The 25,301-nt window shown below is 39.1% G+C and overlaps 1 protein-coding gene across 4 annotated transcripts in view; it reads right to left on the bottom strand.

The window, feature by feature from the left end:
- ttyh2 (tweety family member 2) overlaps positions 1 to 25,301 on the bottom strand; it is a 70,667-nt gene that overhangs the window by 19,906 nt on the left and 25,460 nt on the right. For 2 of the 4 annotated variants that reach the window (XM_080305022.1, XM_080305023.1), the window contains exons 3-6: positions 20,377 to 20,488; positions 9,878 to 9,907; positions 7,230 to 7,450; positions 4,147 to 4,242 (exon numbers count right to left, since the gene is read on the bottom strand). In XM_080305022.1, coding sequence (XP_080161148.1) covers positions 4,147 to 4,242; positions 7,230 to 7,450; positions 9,878 to 9,907; positions 20,377 to 20,488 — 459 coding nt within the window. The remainder of the gene's footprint in view (positions 1 to 4,146; positions 4,243 to 7,229; positions 7,451 to 9,877; positions 9,908 to 20,376; positions 20,489 to 25,301) is intronic. The other 2 variants (XM_026178243.2, XM_026178244.2) reach the window with 1 other exon arrangement.

Genomic DNA, 25,301 nt, shown 5'->3' with positions numbered 1-25,301 from the left:
TTCCTTATGGGACACCTTTGACACAAGGGGCTAGTTTGGACAGGGTAGTTTGAACCGAAAATGATGCGTCTTTCTTGAGGACTTCATTTGGTCCACCTTGCTTGTACTTGGTTGGACCACTTTTTCTTTTAGAACTGCTTTAATTCTTCCTGGCATAGATTCAACAACATGTCAGAAACATTGCGTTGATTGAGGCTACGTCCACATTAGCCTGGATAAATTAGAAAACGGCGTTTTCATCAGAAAACACTCCGTGTCCACACTATCATTTTCAGTCGTTTTCACAGAGTTGTGCATCCACATTGAAACGGCAGAAAACGCCTAAGTTCCAGTATTGCGCATGCGTGAAACGCAAGACGTTTCGACCTGCGTCAATTCTGTCTGCCGTTTAGTTACTTTCTGGCTCTTTGAAACGTCGCAGCAAAATGTCGAGGAAAAGCACCGAGTTTTTTAAGTGGACTAACAATGAGGTGTAGTTGTCGCTGCGAGTAACACAAAAGTACGAAGTTGCAAAAGCGATTGAGTTAAAGAATTTGAAGAAAAGCTATCTGGTCATGTACAAACTGATATTAATGTCTAATAGGGCTGTCAAAATTGAGCGCAAACAAAAGAACTGCTGTATAATGCCCTCCGCTATCTTAGCTTAATTGGTCACATGACTGCATCACATGATGCATGTGTCATCGTTTTCGAAAAGGCTCCGGGTTTGCCGTACACACTGCCACGCGTATCCGCTTTGGAGAGCGTTTTCCTTGACCGTCTCAGTGTGGACGGAAGGCCAAAACGGAGACAAAAAGATGCGTTTTCAAACGAAAACACATTAGTGTGGACATGGCCTGAGATCTAGTGACTGTGGCGGCCATGTGAGTATAGTGCACTCACTGTCACGTTCAACAGTGAGTGCACTGTTGCCCATTTAATACTAGCTGAACATTAAGCAGTGTTCAGCTGGTATTAAATGGCCCAAAGTATCTCAAGAAAATATCCACATATGATTACACCACCATCAGCAGCCTGAGCCTGACCAGACCTTTCCAGTCTTCTATTGTCCAATTTTGGTGAGCTGTGAGAACTACAGCTTCAGTTTCTTGTTCTTAACTGACAAAAATGGCAACCTGACTTCTGGCATCAACAAGACATTTTTGCTGTTCACTGGACATTGACTTGTTTTCAAACCACTTTCTGGAAATCTCAGAGATGATCTACTGGGATTTGTTGGGAAAATCCCAGTACATCAGCAGTTTCTGGAATTGTCAGACTAGCCAGTCTGGCACCAACAACCTCAAAGTCGCTTAGGTCACCTTTTTCCCCCATTCTGATGCTCAGTTTGAACATCAGCAGTTTGTCTTGGCCATATCTATATGCCTAAATGCACTGAGTTGCTGCCATATGACTAGCTGATTAGATATTTGCATTAACGAGTAGTTGAACAGGTTTATCTGTGCAATTACCTCCTTCAATGTTTACCCCAGCACTAATGGGTAAACTGCCAACATATGCTAAAGGTTTTCCACTACAGCAGGAACATTATCTCTCCCTGGCTCATTTATTTTTCACTTCCTTGTTTATTTTTTCCAAATATGAAGTGAAGTGAGGGACCCTTCAGGATACCCAACTCAAGCTTGCTGCTGCACTTACATGGCACCCCCCCCCCCCCCCCCCCCCCCCCAGTGACAGACTTACAATGCAAGCTTTTGATCACAGAGGTGTAGTTAGACCATCAATTCAACGCAGTGCAAACACACTAACCTGAGAGACATACCAACGCTTGTTTAGACTACTGCTGTCAGCATTTCAGAAGCCCCACGCCCACCACAGCACCTAACCGTGGGCTCTGAATCTAGATTTCCCTTGAGGGGAAAATTAGTATTGTCACTTCCCACTTCCTGCTGAGATGAGCTTGATGTTTTATGCTTGATGAGCAATTAGCTAAGAAGATAAAAGCCAAACATTAATGCTGCACATATTCTAAATTTATATAACTATTTAGTAAGAGATGGTTGACTGATATGTTTTTTAGGACAACATAATCGAACGCTCAATTATACTAACAGGCATTATATGGCAAAAAGCACTGTATTTTTTCCCAGCTCATAGTATTATTCTGTCATTTTTAGTGTCTTTCCAAGACTTTAAGAGATATTACTCATGCCATGTTATGTAAGATGAATGAAATATCTTGCCATTGAACATCTGTCAGATATGTTAATTAAAAGCACTTCTTTGTTGTGCCCGTGAAAGTGCAATTCAGATTGCTTTACATTTCTCTAAATGCAAATCAGCAGTATACAAGCACAATAATGAGGCTTAATTACAGCTCCATGATTAAAAGGGTGAGCTGGAAATGTTCTACAGTGAGTCATGTGAGCGTTGAAGCAGACTCGGCTGCCTGAACTAAAGCCTGCTCTTTATTTGCTTCGGGCTTGTTAAGTGTTCTTGAGTTCGTAATCTGGATATTCAAGGTTACTTAAGAAATTCAGGCCTCCCCTGAAAAACCGTTTATTACTTTTAACGCAACTTGCGCTGCGAATCCTTGCTCATCACAGTCCTAATGATCTCCGCCATCCAGGGAAATTAAATTTCCTCTGTCCTTTACTTTAGGAATACACATGCACTTGAAGCTTTTTATACTTTACAGCACTTTCAGACCGAATATGCATAATAGTTTCTGTGTATCCGGGTTTGAGATGACAGTTTTTATTCACCAAACCAAAATGTCCTTGCCACGTTAAAGGCGTATAAAAAGAATCACGGCTGAAAAACTCGACCGCAACAAATGCCTCTTCACAAAAACAAGCAGTTGTAAAAGATCCATAAATAAACATCTCTCTGACAGTGAGCTTTATAAATCTCTAACGTGTAGGTGTAAGCTGTTACTGTATGTCACAGTAACACCCAGCCAGACGGCATGTACCAGAAAGAGTTGGTAGGCCTCCAGAGTGTAATTTGCCCCCAACCACTTCCACTCTAGTGGAAGACTGCATCTCTTGGGAAGGCAGACACTCTTCACACTGACTCATCTTATGTGTGTGTGTGTGTGTGTGTGTGTGTGTATAGGGTTAGTCTTCGAGTGCATTTGTGGTTAGTAGGGCAAGTTTAGCAGAACTCACACCCTGAAATGACTGATTGCAAGAGACAGGATGCCTCATGAAGGAATGAAGGCAGGACAGATTTCATGTTCTTTCTGTGAAAGCTCCGTTTCAGCAAAACATGCACTACAGTGTGTGGGAGAGTGATTGTTAGGTTCATTAACACCAACATGCTGCACATTCTGGCCGCCTGTTAAAAGGCAGACGAACCAACACCTGTTAATGTATTACTGTGTTTTTTTTCTTTTACTGCTTATGTTTTAGTATAGCTGGCATGTGCTGTCACATATTTATCTTTCATTCTGGATGTTTGTCACTCCTAAAGAGTAGCATTAGTGTGATACAACTAAAAACCACAACAAAAAAGGTATAAATTACATGCTATATAATCTGGAGATACAATAAAATTGTACCTACTGTTGTTTAATGTAATTCATGCCCAGCCTATTTAGAACAGGTCAAGTGTTAAAGAGGGAAAATAATCTTCAGGAAGTTGTATTGCTGATAACATCTCATCTCTCCCCTGCTTTCCAAACCTCTTTGCAAAGCAGAGCCACTGAGACAGTAACGCTGAACAAGTTCAACCCACTGCTGGCAATGCTAAAAAGAAAAGGGAATACGGAAATGGCTAGAAGAGGAGTGTTTGAGCAAGGATGTAATTCAGTGCTTTGCTGCTTTGTTCACAGACATTTACCACGCCTCAAGCTTCCTTCATCTACACCAACTCATACTAATTCGCTCAACTCATCTCTATTTTTTGTTTAAAAAAAAAATAGAAAAATTGAATATTTTCAGAAAAGAAAAATGAATATATTTTATTTCCATAATAGCACACAGTTAGTTAAGGCTTAGCCTACTAATCTCCCAACTGACTTTTTCTTTTATATATCCTGCCTTTGCTTTTCACCCACTGTCTCTCCCTCCTGCTGTGCAAGGAAAGAGAAGAAAAATATCACATATAAGAATTGGGGGGAAGGAACAGATTACCACTTTTCATGTGAACAAAAAGATAGCTTGTTGCTGTAAAATAGCCCAATGTTACAGGGTATATACTCACGTTGTGAGCAGCCAGCGGGACTGCTTGGCCAGTCCCAGACAGGCCAGCAGGCAGATGATCAGGTCCAGGATGAGGAGCAGCAGGTATGTGAGCCACCTGCAGACACAGACAGACCACAAAATTAAACTGCTGCTGGTGAATGCCTTTTATTTATGGGAGGTGATGGAACATGGGAGGTTAAAAAGAAATTCAGTTTCTGAAATGTAGCTTTTATTTTTGTAGTTTTGCCTTTATTTCTACCCGTAGTAATACCTTTGTTGTCAATAGCTGGAGATGGGTTTCTCTTGAAAGCAACCAACAACATTCTTTCACAGCAGGCATCACTACCAATTTATTTTAAATTACACATACAGAAATATGAATTCTGAGAGGTAAATCTGCCACATAATTGTTTAAAATTGCACCTCACTCCTCTGTGCTAGCTAGTGGTTTAGCAACTGTTAAAAAACAGGGTTTACAAGCATTTATTCTGCAGAGAATCATTCTTATTATAATTAATCAAAACATACAGAAAAATTAGATCGATGTTGGAACCTAGTGAAATAAAAAATGACTCGTAAAGACAAGCAGGAAAAGAAAGAAAGGGTAAAGTATTGCACCTCATTTCACATCATCGGATACGTGCATTAGAGGCGTGTGTGAAAGTGTGTTCGTGCTCGCGGGTATAACGTGGTAGAGTTGTCCACCTCACTGTAACCATCTGTTATTCGAACAGTTTGTGGCTGGACATAGTAAACCTGTCCAGATGGCTTATAATGAATGGATTCAAATCCATGTGGCTGAATGTTTCATGGTATGAAAAATACAAACTGTGGGGAATCGTTTCAGTTTAATTTCCTGTCTATTTCCATCGTTGTTCATCTTCCACCCTGCATACATAACTCTGACATCACTTTGTATATTCTTATTGTGTATTTAATCATTTCTTTCTACTTCTCACCAGCCAGAGTTTCTACCCCTCTGAGAGAATCCATCTCACATCTTTTCTCCATCTTTTTCCTTTTCCTCCCCCTCTTCGTCAGTCTCTTTAATCTCTCTCCCCTCTCTCTCTTTCCCTTTTAGCCCCTTTTCTCTCCCTCGCCGCCATCTCCTTCCTCGTTTTATCTTCCCCCCCTCGGCAGGGGACAGTACAAGAAGCTGGGGCATCAGCATGGGAGGTACTTCAGTAACGCTGCCACCTTGTTGTCTATGTTATCCTAATCTAATTAGAGTCTGAGCAAAGCATGAATACATGCAGGAGGTTGAACGGGCGGCATGTATGTATAATAAAAAGCAAGACCTCTTTTCCTCAAGAAACAAAATACACACTGAGATTTGTCAGTCTTTCCTGATGTTTTGCTCAAGTTCTACCTGTTTACCCTCACAGACAGGTCAAAGGTGACTGGATCCTGCATCTAAGCGTCAGGTCATTTCATGAGAAAAAAATCTGGCTTTTGAAAGTGTTTATGTACACAAATATTTAACTGTCTGCAATGTATCTGACTTCAAAACACAGGAATAACAATGAAAAATCGCTCTTCCATTTTTAATCGCTTATCCTTGTGAAGGGCACGTTGCCAGTCCATCACAGGGATAACACCCAGAGACAGACAGTCATTCACACTCAGATTAATACCTACGGCCAATTTAGAATCACCAGTTAATCATTAATTAATCTAAGAGGCATGTCTGTGGACCGTGGGAGGAAGCTGCAGCCCCTGGTGAGGACCCACACAAGCACAGAGAGAACAGGTAAACTCTGCTGGGCAGTTCTTTCCACTTAGAAACCATGTAGATAAAGAAAAAAGGTACTGATGTTGTCAATATCTTAACCTGATGTGGTAAAAACAGATCAATAGAGAGAGAATAAAACTGCATGGTAAACTAAGAATGGTTAGGAACAGTAGTTTTGCATTGGGCCACAGTTAAAAGAAATACTGAGCAATTCCTGGAAGTAATAATGTTACTTTTTGTGACTAAGTAAGAAAACAACACTGGAAGAGTGAACAACACACAGGCTTTTATAAGTTCAACATGAAAAAGAAAAGAAGAAAAAAGAAAAACAGGAAGCACACACAGCCAACCGCACAGAAACTATTTGTTGGAGTGCAGCAGTGATAATGAGTCCATTAACAGCTTACAATGTCTGGCTGTCTGCTTGCAGTCTGCCTACACTTCTAGCATGGAGCTATGCGGGGTATTGATTTATTGGCTGAGCAAAGGAGTCACATTACAGATCAATACAAACACATAAGCCTGTCTGTTACTGCAGACTCCACAGAAAACACCACTGAGCCTATTCAAGAATAAAAATAAAAACTGGACATGAGCCCATTTTTTTCCTCTAAGACGATGAGAGTAACAACAGTGAGACAAAGCCTCGGAAAATAGTTCCGCTAACACGTTGCAGTAGTTTTTGCAGTAATAGCTGCTGTTTTCATTTATGCAATGATTGCTAATTATTCAATAGGATGCTTTTTTTGAACATCCTAAAGAACTGTCTGGAAGATAATTCACATGCAGTATGTAGGTACACACACAAACACAGCTGCATTATTATTTAAACCCACCCAATAAATATTATGTGAGATATTCAGGTCATAGCATGTAGAAAGTAATCTATTCTACCGTGTTTAAATTGCTCATTGCAGCTATAAAATGAATGTGAATGACTATATGCAAGTTTGTTTTATTTGGATTATTTTTTTTAACATAACACTGATGAATTAGCTTTTTAGGTGCACCGATGCTTAGATGTCTTCTAGATAAACTTTTGCCATATAAACTGATTAAAGACTGCATGTATGTATGAAAAGTAAACTTGTTCCAAAGTTATTAATAATTATATTCCTTAAACACTTTTCTACTGATTTTCATTGTATAAATAAATTTGAAAATTTCACCTCCCACGTGTCTGGGAAGCTTTAAACCGTTAAAAATGTTCAGGGCAACGGAAACGTGCACCAACAGAAATAACCTTCCTGAATCCTGTCCTCGAGCTCTGGGTGTTTTTCTCCTCCTGTTTAACTAGACACTTTTATAGCATCGAGTAAACAGATTCGCACACAGTACAACCTTGACACATGTACTCTTCTGTTCCCCACCTGTAGTACTCTATGGTTGCTGACTGATCGGCAATGGATGCCAGGTCCACTTTAGCTTTTTCCCAGTCAGACAGTCCGAGCAGCTGTTTGATCACATTGTCAGCCATCTGCTGCATGAACTGCAGGGTCTGCACGTAGTCGCCTCGTGTTGCAAAGATCTCATCAAGCCTCGCAAGGTGCTGGTGCAGCCCACTCCTCATGTTGCCCATGGTGCCTGAAACCTGGAGCGCACAAGAAGAAAGAGTGGGGTAAGATTAACTGACACAGCAAATACAGTTAGAGGGTATGAGTCAATGGTATTATAATACATTAATAGATCTATCTAAAGTACTGCATAGAAGTCCTGAGAAACTAAATTTCTTTCTGTGTTTTTTAGGAAAATTAGGTGGTGATTTATTGAAAAACATGCAAATGTACACAGAAATAAAAAATACAACCTGTAAGGCAAAAAAGAGAGTTTGTTCACTTTCAAAAAGCTTGAAAGTCAGTATTTGGTATGACCACCTTTATTCTTCAACACAGCCTGAACTCTCTTAGGCAAGTGTTCTTCTAACTTTTATAAGTAGTCTTCAGGAATAGTTTTCTAAACTTCTTGAAGGACATTCCACAGCTCCTTTGGCAGTCTTTTATCCCCTTCTCTGTCAAGATGAACCGCTTTAATAATGTGTGCTTGCTTTTTTATTCATTTATGTTTTTACTGTTGTTGTTGAAGCAATCAGACAGTTTCCAGACGGTACAGCATGGTTGATCAAAAGCTGATGGCTCAAACACAGCCTAAAACAATCACAGAGCCTCCACTGTGTTTTACAAAGGGCTAAAAACAGACAGTTTTAACCCGTTTCTGACCTCTTCTGACTCTCAGATAGTATTCGTCTGCAACCTTGACAGTTCTTTTGCACTTAACATGCCAAAGTCCATGTTTTTTGTTTTTTTTTTAAGGACACATTGCAAAGATATGCCAATAGCTCTATCAGAATCACCTTGCTGGTGCAAAAATACTATTTCATGCCTGACAAGTTCACAAATTATGTGTTTTTGCAAAAGCAGCTAGTAACAAAGTCCTTAAAGCTATCTTATCAGGTACAAGGACTGGATTGCAGAAGGATGTAAAAACAGTTCATCTATCTATCTGTCTGAAACAATGTAATTAACAGCAGTGAATTGTAGCAATGGACTACATATACTAAGTATAATATGCTTCTAATAATATTCTAAATATAGAAATTTTCTGTTGCTTAAAGTGAGGCACTCAACCGGTCAGTCAACAGCTGCTCTTATTCAGCTTTTCACTGAACAATGAACAGAAAAGTCCATATGAAACAGCTGTGTGTGTGTGTGTGTGTGTGTAGGAAATCAACATTGAAGTAATTCATCTTCATGTGTTAAATGCTTAGGCAGTGAGAAGTCTTCTTCAACATGTATGAACTTCCATTAGTTTACAACATCTCCAACAAAAGCAGACGAAGCAGGAAACGCAATCAATCTGAGGCCACTCCCTGACCTTTAGCCATGCGCTTAGCGTGGTTAAAGGTCAGGGAATAGCCTGACCTTTATGGGGATGGCAACATCTCTCTGTTGGTCAGTAAGTCTCTCCACCGCTTTGTTAAAACATCTTTAAAATTATCTAAAAAAAATCAACTGTTAAAAAAAATGGTTTTCATAGTTTCCACATCGTAGATTATGAATCAAAGCACTCAAATCCTTGGAAGAGAAATGACTTGAAAGTCAAATGACTACTTAGTGTGTTCTCATCCAGTTTTGCACTTTAGATTTTTTTTTTAACATGCAGGTTAGATTTAAGCACCTGGAAAGATACTAACACAGACCTTTACAACAGTAACCCCACATCATGCAAAAGCTGATGCCATAACTCAGTGTTGCACACCACTGCTGAAGACAACTTGTACTTGTTAGTGTAAGATGACGAACATGTCAAGACTTGCACACTCATTAGCATTTAGCTTATAGCCCTGAGTAATAAAGCGTTTTCATAAACCTGTCAGACAACTAGCATTAACCACAACATTTTTGCTTTTCTTCATGGCAATAAGAAACCGAAGCTCCTGGAGAAAACTCAAGCAAGCACAGGAACAACATGCAGGCTCCACACACAAGGACTCTGTCTGGGTTCAAATCAAGTATCCTATGAGGCACTGACCCACCGTGCTGCCATAGAGTCAACCCACCAGCCTTTAACGCTTGAAGTCTTATTCACAGAAAACTCATCAATACAACTGATGCTTTAATGAGTTGTCAGCAAAACATACAAGTTTGAACACAGCATAATGTTTTCTATGCCAGACTTTTCTGCTAAAATAATAATGTACTGACAGTGTTTTTTTTATTACTGAGGTCATGTGTTTGCCTGAAAGAAGTTCCCAGAATTATGGACAAAGGTGAGATTTTTCGTAAACATGGAGGTTGGTCTGTGCTGCCACTCAGCAGCAGAGCTCAGACAGAGGACCGTGTGGGAGAGCTGGGCTACTGTGCATGTTGATGCAGTTTTAGTTTAAGTAAACAGATCAGCTTGGAAAACAGCCAAAACTAGAAATCGCAGAGGCAAAACAGCAGGTTTGCTAGTGCTGCTGTTGGTGGTTAGATATTTTTTTCAAACCAACACCTCACTATGAGACTTATAGTTTATTTACCTGTTTAAGCCCGAAAGGAAGAGTGATCCCCTAAGCCAAACAACAAACAGATAAACAGCAAACAGACACATTTATTGTGACAAATCACATTTTTATTTATGGCCAAGACAACATTATACAGTATTTATGTAACAAATATCGAACCATCTTCTTGGGTTTAATTACTGTGTACTTTGCTTGAAGGGAGAAGTTGTTTACAGGGAAATGGTGTTCGTGGAGACAACCTGCTATAAGATAATTAAAAAGGGAAATAAGCGCTCTTATTCAGCTCTGGGTACTTGGCATTCACAAGCAAGACTACTCATATTGTTGTTGGCTTTGTCAGGGACAAGGCTTGCTGAAGCTAAAAGGAAAGTTTGGATAGCAGTAATTAGTTGGTTTTGCATGTAATGTGTGGGCCACATTATACAGCTTACGGAAGAGCTGAGAATAAATACATAATGAGAAAAAAGGAAGAGAAAGGTTAAGTGCAGCTGATTGAGAATTGTTTGCTAAACTTTCATAAATATGTCTTCATAAACGAATCATTGGACTGCCCACAATTAAAAATATATTTTTCTTTCAAAAAGTGAACGATATTAGACATAATGCATTATAACATGAATAATGTTTACTAGAATGTCTCAAATCGAGTTTTTTTGCTATTAATGCAGATTCATTTCCTTTTCGTGTGATCTGACTACCCAGGTCAAAATTCCAAACATAAGAGAAACCAGATGAAGTTTGATTTAGTTTATCTTCCTTTGTATTTAACTTTGATAAAGTTGTGCATGTTGTTAATCCTTTTGATGAACGATGCTATTCCATAAGGTCGCTCCTTACAAAATTAGTCATTAGATGTCGATTACCTTAATGAAAAAATCTAACCTGACATACTTGTATAAAAGCAGAGCAACTACTGAAAATCACAGGTTTAAAGAACTCGTCCATTCTTATAGTGAGACAGAAAAGGGAGTTAGATGTGATGTGATTAAAGTAGAGTTAGGTGGATCCAAGTGTAGACACTTGTAAGCCATCTGGGCATTGGGGGGAAAATCCAATGCACAGCAGCAGATCTACAACAGAAAGGCTGAAAAAGAAAAGAATTACAATGTTGCAATGAGCCAGTAAAATTCAACTTGGTTGAAATATTGTGTTGGGACCTTAAGAGAGCTGTGGATAAAACAAATTCCCACAAAATCCAATTAACTAAAGCAATGTTTTAGAGAAGGATCATTCTGTGGATCAGAATTCCTCCTCAACGATGTGAGAGACTGATAAAGTCATACAGAAAATAATCACTACAAGTTATTGCTGCTGAAAGTGCTCCTATGAGCTGCTGAATAATGGGGTGCACACAGTGCTGTGAAAACATCACATTTCCTTACATCATTCATACTGGTGCGCCTCCTGATTTATGGGTGAATGTTTTCAGAGGACGTTAATATAGTATTCTCAAAGAAATTGATCACTTTAATCGCAGCAAACCTTTTTAATTTTCATTTAAAGTTATCACTTTGATTGATTGCCATAAGAATAATCAGACAGAAATCCAGCACACAGTGGCTTCTGGGTTTTACAAAAAGAAACAGATCGTATGCACAGGCATGTAGCACTCTGTACTTTGTTATCTGATCACTCATCAATACATCTTCTTCTTCAAACTGAGAAGATGAAATTGCAGATGACAAATGAAAGCACATATCTGATCCTCGCCTCCTGTGTAAAAATCTTATCTAAAATGCCCAGGGAGACAGACAATCCAGCTAATCTCTCCTTCATCTTGGTCTGATACTCACTGTGTGGGTTGATCCGCACCGATCAAGAAGATATAATTCCCCTTTTCCAGTCATCTCAGCCTTTATCTCAGACTGATGTTTTAAGGGCACGGAGAAGTACTTTCCGCCTCACATCTTTTCTAAACAAACAATTTACAGTAGATTGTACTCAGTGCCTAGCTATTTTCTTGTGGGATATTCATTTCTACATGCCAGAGGGTAAACAACAAACAATGAAAAAAGTCTAAAGAACCATTATACGTGACATTATTCGGATAAAATATGCGTAACCTTAAGCAGAGAAAAATGACAATGGGGTGTGACGTTTCAAATGTAGATTCTCGCTTCAGGAAATGGAAAAAATACAGATCAATGGGAATCATGTGCAGACTCTTGTTTACACATTTTAAAGCCCCTGAGCATCATTTGAAGGGGAGAAACAGTTATGTAGTCTCAGATCCTACTTACAGAAAACCTTGCCATTTGCCATGTCCGTCTTTCAAAACGCCATCATTTTTTCCAATGACGTATTGTAATGCCCACGGGTAACTTAATCCATCCTGTCTCCTAAGGCCTGTACACATTTCAGGCAAGAAATGTTTCCTTTGTTTAGCCCTCCGGGAGACCTACGGCCATTTTTTCGTCCTCAGCGTTTTTTAATATTAGGCCATTTTCACTGTGTTGAATAGAATATAGCCAAACCTTCCAACCCTTTTTTTTTCCTTTTTTCTTTAGAATTGCAGTCTCCGTTTATTCGATTAGCTTAAAGTGGCTAAGCTACAAACCGCCATCCACTTGAGGTCCTAGAGCCATAAATCGCCCCATTGACTTCCATTATAAACGCTATTTTTCACTGCAGAATTATTACCGTTAACATCTGGGTGATGGCTTAGGTTTCATTTTTGTTTTGGACAAGAGGCCTTAGAATTGTAATTTTTTTATTTGTCCACCGGGTGGCGCCCTTGCTCCACATTTGACCCGGGGCTGGAAAACAGCGGGCTGCTTGGACAGACCTGCGGGGAATGAAGCCTCATTTCCGGCGTGCAGCAGCGGCTTCGCCCGCTGATCGGACGGGACCATTTTCGGCCCCTAGGACCATATGAGGGTGCTTTTTTTTTTTGTAGTCAACAGGAAATGACGTATTTGTTGTCACGTGGTATCGGATGTGTGTGCTGCAAAAATGAGTCCCCGGTGATCGTGCCCCGGTGATCGTCGCGACGTACCCCGGCAACATGCACTTATTTCGACCTAGAGGAGGAGCATTTGCCGCCTGGAGACCATTTTCTGGTCCTGAAAAAAAAATAAAAGGCGATCGAAATGACTGTTGGTGCCAATCTTTAGTCCATCTAAAGGCCTAATTATAATAACAATTGAATATTACCTCAAATGGTTTTTTTGGAAAATATTCAAGTTTTATGTTTTTGGGGCAAAAAAAAGCAGTGCGCTCATGTGACGAAACCGGGATATAAAGGGTTAAAATCCGCGAAATGTAATTAAAACTTGACATGAATATTTCAAGGAGAAGTAGGTCTAAAAGATTGGCTAATTTAAAGTGGAATAAAATATTAATGTATAAATTTTTTATAGCACTTTTTTGGGCGTGGTCGATTGGGACCGATAGTGTGTGCATTTTATGAAATGCGCTCCTGCAAAAAAAATAAAAGGCGATCGAAATGACTGTTGGTGCCAATCTTTGGTCCATCCAAAGGCCTAATTAAAAGTACAATAAAATATAACTTTCAAATGTATTTTATGGAAAATATTTCATTTTTTCATTTTTTTCGCCAAAAACGGCCGTGCGCTCATGTGACAAAACCGGGATATAAAGGGTTAAAATCCGCGAAATATAATTAAAACTTTATATGAATATTTCAAGGAGAAGTAGGTCTAAAATATTGGCTAATTTAAAGTGGAAAAAAATATTAATGTATAATCTTTTTATAGCACTTTTTATGGCAAGGTCGATTTTTGGCTCTAGGACCTCATAAGGGGTACTTTTTTTAGGACCCCCCCAAGGGTTAAGCCCTGGTCTGAGATTCTACAGAATATAAATGCCACTTCCTTCACTAGAATTCGATCTCTATCTTTAAGCCTGTTCGGGCTGGTATGTCTCTGTGGAAGTGATGCCTCAGAGAGATGAGGGATCACAAAACAGAGAGTGAATGTAAAAGAACAGTTCTAATTTGAGGCACAAACCTCCCAGAAAGTGTTCGTCTCTGAGATGAACCATGTAAAAAGAAAAGAAAAAAAAGGAGTAATTTCTAATTCTTTGTAGTGTTTTCCTTTTTAAAAATTCAGTGCTGCTGAGCAGGCATCACAGAATCACTTACAATCGTCTCGTAATTGCTTGATAAATAAGAACCGTTTGACTGTATTTTTGAAATTTAAAAAAAGGATAAGATATGGAATCAGATCTTTTTTCTGCAATCCATTGTGTCTGTATGATAGAAGAAGAGAAAAGTTTCTTCAATTAAAATTGAATGTGGGAGCTAGAGCGTGAAATGGAACATGGGTCTGAAGTGCCTTGGCAGCTCGGTCACAGTTAAAGATAGAGACCATCTTCACCACTGGGTACCGAAGCTCTGAAAACATCTCTTTAAAAATAAATTCCTTTTTTAAGTTTGATACTGAATGATCACGAAGCTTCTAGGAGGTCATCCTTCAGAGTGGATTAGTGGTGTTTATGAGTTTGTTGATGAAAGACTGAACAAGTTTTCAAAGATGATGTTTCTCCTTAAGTTTTTGCAAAACTGTTACTTCTTCTACACATTTTGAGGTAAAGCATCAGTTGCTCTGATAAAGATAAGTCTCACATCGCTGATTTTCTCCAATTTAGATATTTACACACAGAGTGATGCAGTCCACTGCCTCAGCAAACACCTTGGTTGTCTCCTTACTGTGGAAGAGCAGTTTTGCTTTCAGGCTCTTTCCTGTTATCCAAAATCCTCTCCCATTCCCTATACATGAGCAAAACCATCCACAGTCCAACTGTTTGTTCTAAATTAACTTGTACATTTTGGTGCTGGACTTTCAATTCCCCTTTGACTGCAACAGTTTATTACAATCCTCAAAAAGAGTGTTTTGCTTGAGAAAATTTATGCTAAACACATGCGCATAGGCCTATAAAAACAAGCCATGCTTCTATTCTACTCATTTCCAGTTACACTGAATGAAACAACTACATTTGCAGAAAACCAACGAATAGTCGTAAATTTAGCAAAACTGGCATGTACCACAGACTCCATGAAAATCTGTAGTTTGTGGCACAGTTTAGTCAACTGGTGTTGTGGTAGTCACATCAATGGCAGTAATATGCTGTCATGTTGAACTACAAACTTCTAGGTAAAAGAACTACAGCAGTGAACACAAATTCACCTTTTCCTATAAACCTGTATGTAAGTAGAGATGGATGTGATCACCACGAAATTGCCAAAAGCTGTAGTTCTTCCAATAACAATGTGAAGCTGTTTAGATATTTTGCATGGGACAAAAACAGTCTGGTGCCTTTAGACATGTTCATGTGGACTGAATTGATTTTTGAACCAGCTTTACATCGTTATTAGAAGAACTACATCTTTTGGTGATGTCATGGTGATTACATCTGTACAGACTGTTTTTGCCCCATATAAATATGCATTTACATATTTTACATGGGACAAAAACAGTCTGAGGGCTTACCGACATGGGTTTTGGAACCATCGTCAAGTTGCTGTCAGTTGAGGAACATTTGACACTTGTTCATCAATTTAAATTTTAATCCCCAGATGTTGATGCTTATGTCTAGGCCACACACATGTCAATCGCCAGCTCTACTTTACCCCTAACAATACCTCAAGATACTTAAATTTCTTTGAGAAATGTCATTTCTAAGAGACAGAAGAAAAACCATGATCAGGCTGTAAATATGGGCATACAAGGTGCTCATAAAATACCAGAAGCTTGGCCGGAAACACTCTTTCCCTACAACCATAATAAATTCACCTGGACAGAATAGGGCTCTATGTGACCTTGAATATGTTCTTTATGTTCCGTTGAGGTTTTTTGACACTTAATATAAGCGAGTTAAACATCAGGTTCTTACACTAGGAGTATTTACAAAAATAACTATAATAAATAAATAATTGTGTTTCAATATTAGCTTGTATAACGAAAAGCTTACCGTTTTGTGTTATTACAGAAGCTTCTAGTGAGAATGGTGTAAAATGGTGTCAGGCCAGCATCCAAACCTTAGTTGAGCTCCGGCCAATTGTTCAGTTACTGACCCAGACACTGACCTAGTCCACTGGATGATTGCTTTCCAAAAGCTCTAATAACATCCTTCACCCGCAGAGTTATTATTGGTGTTTAAACACTCCAAATATGAGATCAGTCCCATTACCACTAAAAGGCATCCAAGCGGGCCAGTTTCCAGAGCTAACATTACTGTTCGAAAGCAATGCTGCTGAAATGCAAGTGTTTTTTTTTTTAAACTCACTTTCCCAATAGGTTTATTTCGTGGTCTGCCTCAGAGGGAATTGAGTTTGTTAAATTTTTATAACAAACTGAACTAAACTTGTAAAGTAGGGCTGAACGATATATCGCATTTGCGATAATATCGCGACATGATCAAGTGCAATTTTCTAACCGCAAAGGCTGCGATTATACTCTGGACATGTCCAAATTCATGGGCTGCATCCTCCTGAGGCCGCATTTGTAGACCGATTACGTCACAGCGACGCGCCGAAGGCTGTCCAAATTACTACCATATCCCAGAATTCATAGCGCGGCCCAGCCAAACTCCAGTTTCCAACAATGGCGGCCGCTACTAAGTTTTAAAATTACTCATACTAATCTTTCTGAGTCACAAAATAAACTTTTAACATATTTTCAGGCGAGAAAGTAGTTGTGTAAACATCAAATATCTGCTCGGTTTATCAAGATATCCCATATTTGCAAAAGTGCTTCAACGTTTTCAGAGGCGTCTGCTACCCACCAGCTCGACAGCTAGCCGGGAGCTCGAGGGTTACTGATGCGGCCGAGAACGGCACAACTCCCGGCACATCATTTTCAGATCACCGCGGAGTTTCGCTGCTCGGGTTAAACGTGATATATAAGTCACTTAGACAACCTAAAAATGTTATTGTTGGGCTTTTTTCAGTGTTTTGTTTGTTCGTGAGTAAATCGGTTTGGCTGAGATTAAAGTTATTAGATTAGATAAAATAAAACTTTATTAATCCCCCGGGTGGGTTCCTCCTTGGTTTTCACACAGCTGACTAAACGTCAAACAGAAAACTTATTAAACAGAAGTATGAGACAGTCGAGAATTTACACCAGTGTCTGGTTATATTTTAGATAGCAAGAAGCAGACGGCCGAGTTTATTAAACTCCACCGAGACAGCGGTGACGCTAATCAGAACTAGACCGTCCAATTTCACGCCTTTAAATTTTAAAGGCGTGTTTGTGTGTGTGTTTATACAATTGCTATTATGTTTGAACTTTATGTGTAATGTTACTGACTGCAGAGATCAGTAAGATGTGTGTATTTTTTATTTATTAGTTTTATTTATTTAATATTATTTTTTAATTGAATGACTGTCTAGTAGTTCACAGATGTCGAAAAACTGAGTGTGGTAAAGCCACTGATTTTGTTTATGTATATTTCTGCAATCTGCACATTGTACTGACTTTCATTTTAATGTTTACACCAGGGTTCCTTGTCAGCACTTTATGCTCAGATGTTTGTAAGCTAAAAATAAACTATTGTGTATGTTCAAATATACTGTTGTGATTGAAGAAGTTAAATAAAAATGTCAGTCATCAATTCATGCATCACCTCATGTCATCATAACAGAGGTCTGTCTTCCAGGAAAGAACAGTTTAAAATTAATGTAATATAGTATTGGCCATACTATATGATGTATTGCTTGTCTTTGTTTAATAATACAGAAGACAAAGACCTTAAAAAATAATCGCATATCGCATCGCAATCGCAATATTGGGGCAAAAAATCGCAATTAGATTATTTTCCATAATCGTTCAGCCCTATTGTAAAGTGTGCATCTTTTTTTATTGTTTTGAGCTTAAGAGTGGAGAGTTGTTCACAGATTCTCACTATGTATGACTAGTGTATATAGTATGTTGCATGGTTGATGTTATGTACTGTAGACCAAAGCACCACTTAGGAAGTCTGCATAAAAATGATTGGTCCTAGCTAACAAGTTGTGTGCATGCAAGGCAGGTAAGCTGTGTGTATCAACTGCAATTGTTATAGTTTCAGCATCACCACCAGTTGTAATTGGCTATGCAGCATTAATTGTTTAATAACCTTTTAATAACCTGTTTGTTATTTAGACGCTGTGGTGCATCCTTCATCTGCGTATTTGGCTCTCTATTTTTTTCCAATTTAAAACCAGAGTAATATTCTATATTCTCGCTATTCCTCCGTATTCATTTGCTCGAGCCACCTTCTTCATCTTTTTCCAGGTTTCCGTGTGAGTCTGTCTCCATAACACATCATAAGCATATATTCCAGACCGTTACTAATGAAACTCTCAATAGCAGCAGAGGAAAAAAAGCATCTGATGACAAAGAACCTAACTTTCCTCCTTTTCTCACTTATATTCTGAGCTTACCCCTTTTCTAAACTTTCTAGGAGCTGGGCTAAAAGGCATTTGCATGGTCAAAAGGGCAGAGAGGCCTTTATTGTCAATGATTTCAATGCCGATTTTAACCCCGACTCTGCCAATCAGACGGGCTTGCACTGCTCCTTGTTCTACCCATCAAAGGGCTTTGTCTCCTGGGCTCATGGTTGATTAGGTGGGGGGAGACTAGGAACTGTGTGTGGCACACTGGGCTCTTTGTCCAACTCAAGAATTAGACTCCTTAAGAGTCTATAGCAGCGTGCAATGAACTCACTCATGCACATGCACACACAGGCATGCACATTCACACACATAAGATGCCCAAATAAAGGCCACTATGTCCAATTAAGTGCTTGCACAAGTTCACACACCCTAGAGGAACATACTGATAAGTGCTCCAATATGCAATATATTATTGATTTCTCTCCACTTATTATTAGGATTCTGATAAACTAATGTGTTTGTCCACTTTCCAAAATTATTGGCAGAGAATCAGAGAACAATAAATAAAATCTAGAAATGCCAAGAGATGCATCTTTGCCTCTTTATTATAGTAATACAAGCTTAATATGCGATTATATTGATCAAATGGAATAAATCAAAAATGCTAACTTGTGTGTTGTACAGTATGGTAGCAACTAATCCCAGATGACCAAATAGAGTAGCCCAAGTGATATCTCAACCTCAGCAGTCACAGAGATCTTACATGCTTCCAGTTTAAAATATTGATGAAGTCCCACAGCTTAGAACCACTCTCCTTTTAAATCTGTGATTATTTTCCCTAATCATCAGCATCAGATGTCCTAACATGCCACAGAACACTGCTGCAGAAAGCGCGCTGCAGGCTCTCTCGAGACGTGTTTATTACCGAGGCCAAGTCGAGTCGCCACGCTGAGTGTCTCACACACCACTACATTAATCTCCATTAATACAAATGGAGACTTAATCCCTACTCTTTGACAGCGAGTTATCCTGGGTCTGCTCCTGCATCGACACTGGTCAAACGCCTGATGAGAACACACAGTGAAGGCTTTAAAACCTCAACAATTAATAGCTACACGATGTTCTATTACTGCTGGCAAATATAACTAGAAGATAACAGTTTTAAGAATGGGTTAAGTGCAGATACCAGTGTTAAAAAGAAGTCTGACAAGTGATGCCAGTACTAATATTATTTTGTTTGTTTGTTTGTTACTATTTAAATTTTATTCCTGCACAGTTAGCGTGGAGCACCTATAATTTTATTCTACATCTACAATGACAATAAAAGGCTGTTCTAGTCTATATTTATGCCCTCTTTAGTGCCAAGAATACACAAAAAATCATTAAAAAAAAGTCTTTCCAGTCTGAATCATGCTCACGTTCACACCTATGGGCAATTTAGAATCACCAGTTAATCTAACACCATGCATTTCTTTGGACTGGGGGAGAAGCAATAAAGCAAACTCCACTGAGACAATGCCCCAGACTGGAAGGCTAACCACCACACCACTTTTAAATATCAGTAGATATCAGTGTAAAATTCCACATTTTGGAATTTAGTCTTAGTCTTTACTGGAGTCCTAATCAAGTGTCAAATGATGGCGTTTCTTATGGAAAACTGCATCTGGACAAAATTAAAGAATCCTCAAAAAACACAGTGAACTTAACTGAGCATAAAAGACAGGACGGCTCTGTGTTTGCTGAAGCCACAGAGGCTAGGAGAAGGTGGAGCAGGCAGAGGGAGTGTGTGTCTCTCTCAGAGGACGAGGTTTGTGTGTGGAGAGGCTGTCAATTTGTGTGTAGCCGTAAATAGCTATAAAAAAAACCCATAAAAACATTTAAAGGCATACTAAATTGAGTCCTGTGGGCTTTCCTTCTCTTTGGAGCCTGTGTGGTTGTGCGCCTGTGTGTGGGAATACATCACATCCAGCCTTTCCGAAGTCTTCACCCAGAGTTGTTTGAGTCGTGCTTCATTGGTCACTCATTTATAAACCATGCATGTTATGAAATGGCGGGAATTTAATCAAATGCTTTCAATTTATTTTTGCAAACTAATACATGATGTAATCTCATCCGTCCAGAGATATGTGAAGCGTTAATTGTGTGACACTAATATGTTTGTAAATGATGCTTTACATACCAGACTGTCCACTCCACCCAGCGTGTGATTGGCGTTGTACAAGGAGTAGGTCATCTGGTATACACCGTCATTGGTCTCGCTGTTGCCATAGAAACCCACACCCACTGCGACGCTGCAGAGAAAAGATGCATAAAGGCGCAGGTGAACCTTTGATAAAGAAGGAGCAGAATATAAAAGCAGTCTCTTGGATTTTAAATCATCTACATCCAAAGTGCTGCCATTTTCGGTCCTTAAATTAAAAGTTTGCCAGCTTCAAAGCCATTATCACAACCTGGCTGAGATTAAACATTAATGCGAAACGACCCGTAAACAACAATTTTCTGTCTACTTGAAAACATCTTTGCCAACCTGCAGTGGAAATATGCAACTTACAAGGTAGTATAGCATGGCACACTGGAAAAGAGCACAACGTTTTATGAATATTTGATGCCTTTTTTTTTAAAGATAAAAAAAAAAGAATTTGGCTATTATCATAAAGCAGTATCATCAATTTCTGCATCAGGCTTGAGTTTTGGAAAAATTTTAAATGTATGAGGTTAATGAGGCACTTTGGGACAGAAATTTTGTTTTAGCTATTCAGTAATTATTTCCCACTGTAAACAGCTGTGAAGCAGTATGAATGGTATTACAGTGCGAAGGCTGAGTTGCTGAGTGTGTCGGTGAATTCAGGGAGTAAAAGCCAGCTCGCCCAAAGGGTCTGATCTAGCTTACAGAATGATTTTAGAAAGGTGTGAAAAATGAAGAAAAGTAGGGTATTGTATTTCTGGAGCTTTTAATGTATTTTACATCAGGAAGCGCTGCTGTTGTTAAGGCGTTAAGAATTGATCTCTCCATCGCTCCATCCATTTGTTAGACTGCTCATTTTATCCTAACCAGTGGTCTGAGTTGTCAGTTTAACAGCCTTGTCACTAACAGACATTAGCTGTCTGTCTCATCACACCGTAGTGTGTCCGATGTGTTATTTTTTGATAAATATCGCCAACTTTTTATGTAAATACAACAAACAGGATGAGGAAAAACTAAGACGCCTTAATGAATAACAATAAATTGCTGATTTATAGAAAATAAATACCTGTAATTTGTGTATGTGGGTGTTTGATGCACATATATCTCACAGCACAATGAAGCAGCAAATGAAGCAGCAAAAGCTTTTTGGATTTCTGCGTTAATTTTTGTAAACAACACTCTTTGAATCAGAAATTATACAATACAGGCCTCTGGAATGCGTGTGCATAAATTGAAACCACTTTTGCATATTCAGCCATCCAAGGATTTAATTTGTTGAGCTGGAGCATCAGCACAAACAGAATAATAACCGGCGCATTCTAAACACACACACTTAAGTAGTCTCTCTGAGCTCCACTTTTTCCCTAAGTGCCGTCATATTGTGCTGCCATATGATGGGATTTCAAAGTAGCCGCACAGTTGTTAACTACAAGAAGATTTAATGCTGCAACACAATGTCTCACAATATACTCCAAAGACCCTGCACAAGAATCCTCTGCAAAGACAAGGATGTCCAAGTCTTGCACTACAGACACTGAAGGCCGTAGATCAGAGCAGTGAGCAAGTGTTTTATACCCTTTCTTTTCAATAACTACGCAGGACAAAAAAGGAATACAGATCCCGTATATGACCATGATCTGTGAGAAACAGGACATGACAGAGCTTAGTACACCTCCCAAGGGAAACTTTATATACACTGCTTGCACTCAAATACAACAGTGCAACAGTAACTTCAAAGATTATGGGCATCTGAGAAGCTTACATAGTTTCAATTCTCCTTGGATCAGGAGAACTGAACTCAACTGAAAACAAGGATGTAAGAATCTGAAAGTCAACTCTCACATTACAAATTGCACTCATATCTCTCCTCTCCAAAGTGTGATAAAAATAGACACTTTTTTATGCCTTTTTATGCCTGTTTTCTTTTTTTATTCAAGTTCATATTGTCATTGCAATGCTAAAATTACCTGCAGACCACTTTAATAGGTAGACCTGTTCTAATGCTGTCAGGCATACAGAGTAGGTCAGAACGACCTGCTGAAGTTCAAACTGAGCTTCAGAAAGGAGAACAGAAGGACTTCAAACCTTGATGCAGATGTGTTACAGCTGCAGGAGAACACATTGGGTTCACCAGCTCACTAAAACAGCAGAAAATTCTACAGCAGAAAACTTGAAGAACAGTGCCAGGTCTGCTGATTTCCGCTACACCATTGGACACCAGGGTCAGAATTTAGCCTAAACAACATGCAAGCATTGTCACGATCCTGGGTCATTTTGTTGTTTATGGTTTATGTTTAAGTTCATTAGCTTATCTAATTTCATTTCTATTTTGCCTATGTTGCCCTGTTATAGTTCATTGTTTATTAGATTCCACTTGTGTCTTCACCCCTGTGTTTAAGTCTCCCTTGTCCTTCATGTGTGTCAGGTCTGCGTGTGTTATGTTGTCAAGCTCGTGTTGTCATGTTTCCTGTATTGTTTTGAAGAGGTCTGGTGTCCCACGTTCATTGTGTTTAGTTTCACTTCCCCTGTGGCGTCATTATGTTATTTCTAATCAGCTCCTTTCCCATGCGTTTCCACTTTCCCTGTTCACCTCCCGTGTGATTTAGTCTGTGTGTTTTCATTCATTCCTTGTCAGGTTGTCTGTTGAGTTTTCATCATGTTTCCATGCCTCCATGTTTCCAGGTTCTTCCATGTTCAGGTATTTTTGACACACTTTGGGATCCTTAGTACCAGCTGAGGTTAGTTTAAACAGCTACATGAGCATTGTTACTGTAGCATAGCCATCCCTTTCTGATCACAGTGTACCCATCTTTTGATGGCTGCTTCCAGCAGGATAATGTGCCATGTCACAAAGCTTAGATCATCTCAAACTGATTTCGTGAACATGTCATTGAGTTCACTGTCCTCAAATGGCCTCCACAGTCACCAGATCTCAATCCAGTGGAGCACTTTAGGAATGTGGTGAAACAGTAAATTTGCATCATGGATAAGCAGCTGACAAATCCGCAGCCACTCTGTGATGTTATCATGTCGTTATGGAGCAAAAACTGATCTAAGCCATGAAGAACTAAGGCAGTTCTCAAAGCAAAAGCGGGTCCAAATCAATACTAACAAGGTGCACCTATAGCGCTCTGCCCACTAATAAATAAATACTGACCATCATTTACTGAACAAGGTTAAATGTTTAGAAGGTCTTTTGTGTGTGATTTTTTTATTGCACACAATAGTAATGCAACACACTGAAGACACTATTTGTAGGTCAGCACTACTTCGCGTGGCAGGTCAGGACTAAAAGAAAACTAAGCAGGACTCAACCTGACTGAGCTTTAGATTAAGGCTGTGGTTCCTACAGACCTGATGTTCCGGATAAATTTTAAGCTGAAAACAGAGACTATAAGTCTGCAGCCATCAGCGCTTCCTCTAACATTCACTTGGAATGGCTAAAATCCTGCAGAGCTGTTATGATCGTTGTGGTCGAAGCAAAGTACAGGTGGAGCTAAACAACAGGGGCAATTTTCCTAATTAGTACAGCAGAGATGGCCTCATTAAATGACCCCCTGCAGATAAACATCCCACTTGGCAGGTTACAGACTTACCCTCAGGGAGAGCAGTTAAGAAAGTGGGGACAGGCATTACAGACAAGAATAAAATCATCATTTTAGAGGAAGACAGGAAGCGATATAGACAGTCAGCACTAAAAAAAAAAAGACAAATACAGGTGACGAAAGAAGTCACAAAAGCAGAGAGCAAGACCCTGGGATACAAAAAGCAAGACTGGGCGGGGGCGGGTTGGGTTCCTCACCAAAAATACATAACATCTTATTTGTTCTTTGTATATCTGTGTTTGTGTGCTATTAGCCCCTTTAACAGCACAGATGCAGGGAATGTATTAAAGCAGTCACAGCTTGGAGAAACACAGACTTACTTCTAAAAAAGGCAACTATTTTAGGCAGAATTCAGATTAAAAGAACTGAGAGGACAAATAGAAAGTCTCTTCTTTGCCTTCTCTATGTACTCCCTCGGTCCTGCCAGTTCTCTTAGTGCTGCTACTTGAAATATCCATCGTCTAATTCAAAGAGAAAGAACACCATAGATTTGAGTAGGCATGTACTGAGCAAGAGTCCAAACTGTCACATTGATAAATGAATAAGTACATAACAGACAGTGATGGGAATTAATAATAAAATAAAATAAAATAACCTAAAAAAAAAATTCAGCCTGAAGCAAAAAAAAAAAGCTATGCTAAATTGACCCTGACAGGTCTGAATATTGGAAATTTTGCCCCAGAATGGCAGCAATGAATCTCTTGGGATGATAAGTATAGACGGGTGAGCTTATATTTTTTACGCTGCCCTACTGAACCCTCAGCAGGGGAAAATCCCCTTTGATATAAACTACGAAACACAAATAGTTACTTTTCATCTTTTTTTTTAGAGCTACAAAAAGTCCAGCATAGCTCATTTAAGTTCGGAGAAGCAGTAAAAACAAACGTACATGCTGCCAATTACTTGGTTGGTACATTTATATTGCTGATAGATTTTGTGTTACGGCTGCTCGTTCCAAAAGCTTTCCTCGAATGGATTCAGTGGATACACAGACATCCTCTCTCACTTGTGCCCTCTGTTATAATTTCTACTTTGTGACTGTCAAGAGAGATGTTCCACAAAAAGAAATTTAAAAAATGTATATTTAAAATCGACAGGAAAAGAGAATAATTTTTAACGATCTTTTACTTTTTTTATAGGCAGTAGAAGCAAAAAAAAAAAAAAAATCCCCTTTATTCAGTTTCTAAAGTCGGACTGATCATTTCAATGGTAACCACTGTCCCTGGAATCCACTGGATTGCTGTGTGCAGTTTGCATGTTCTCATTGTGCCCATGTGAATGCTCTCCATGTACTCTGGCTCTCTACCACAATCC

Source organism: Astatotilapia calliptera, chromosome 8 (assembly GCF_964374335.1).
Source record: "Astatotilapia calliptera chromosome 8, fAstCal68.1, whole genome shotgun sequence".
Taxonomy (NCBI): Eukaryota; Metazoa; Chordata; class Actinopteri; order Cichliformes; family Cichlidae; genus Astatotilapia; species Astatotilapia calliptera.
This window is presented reverse-complemented; position numbering and strand designations above follow the sequence as displayed.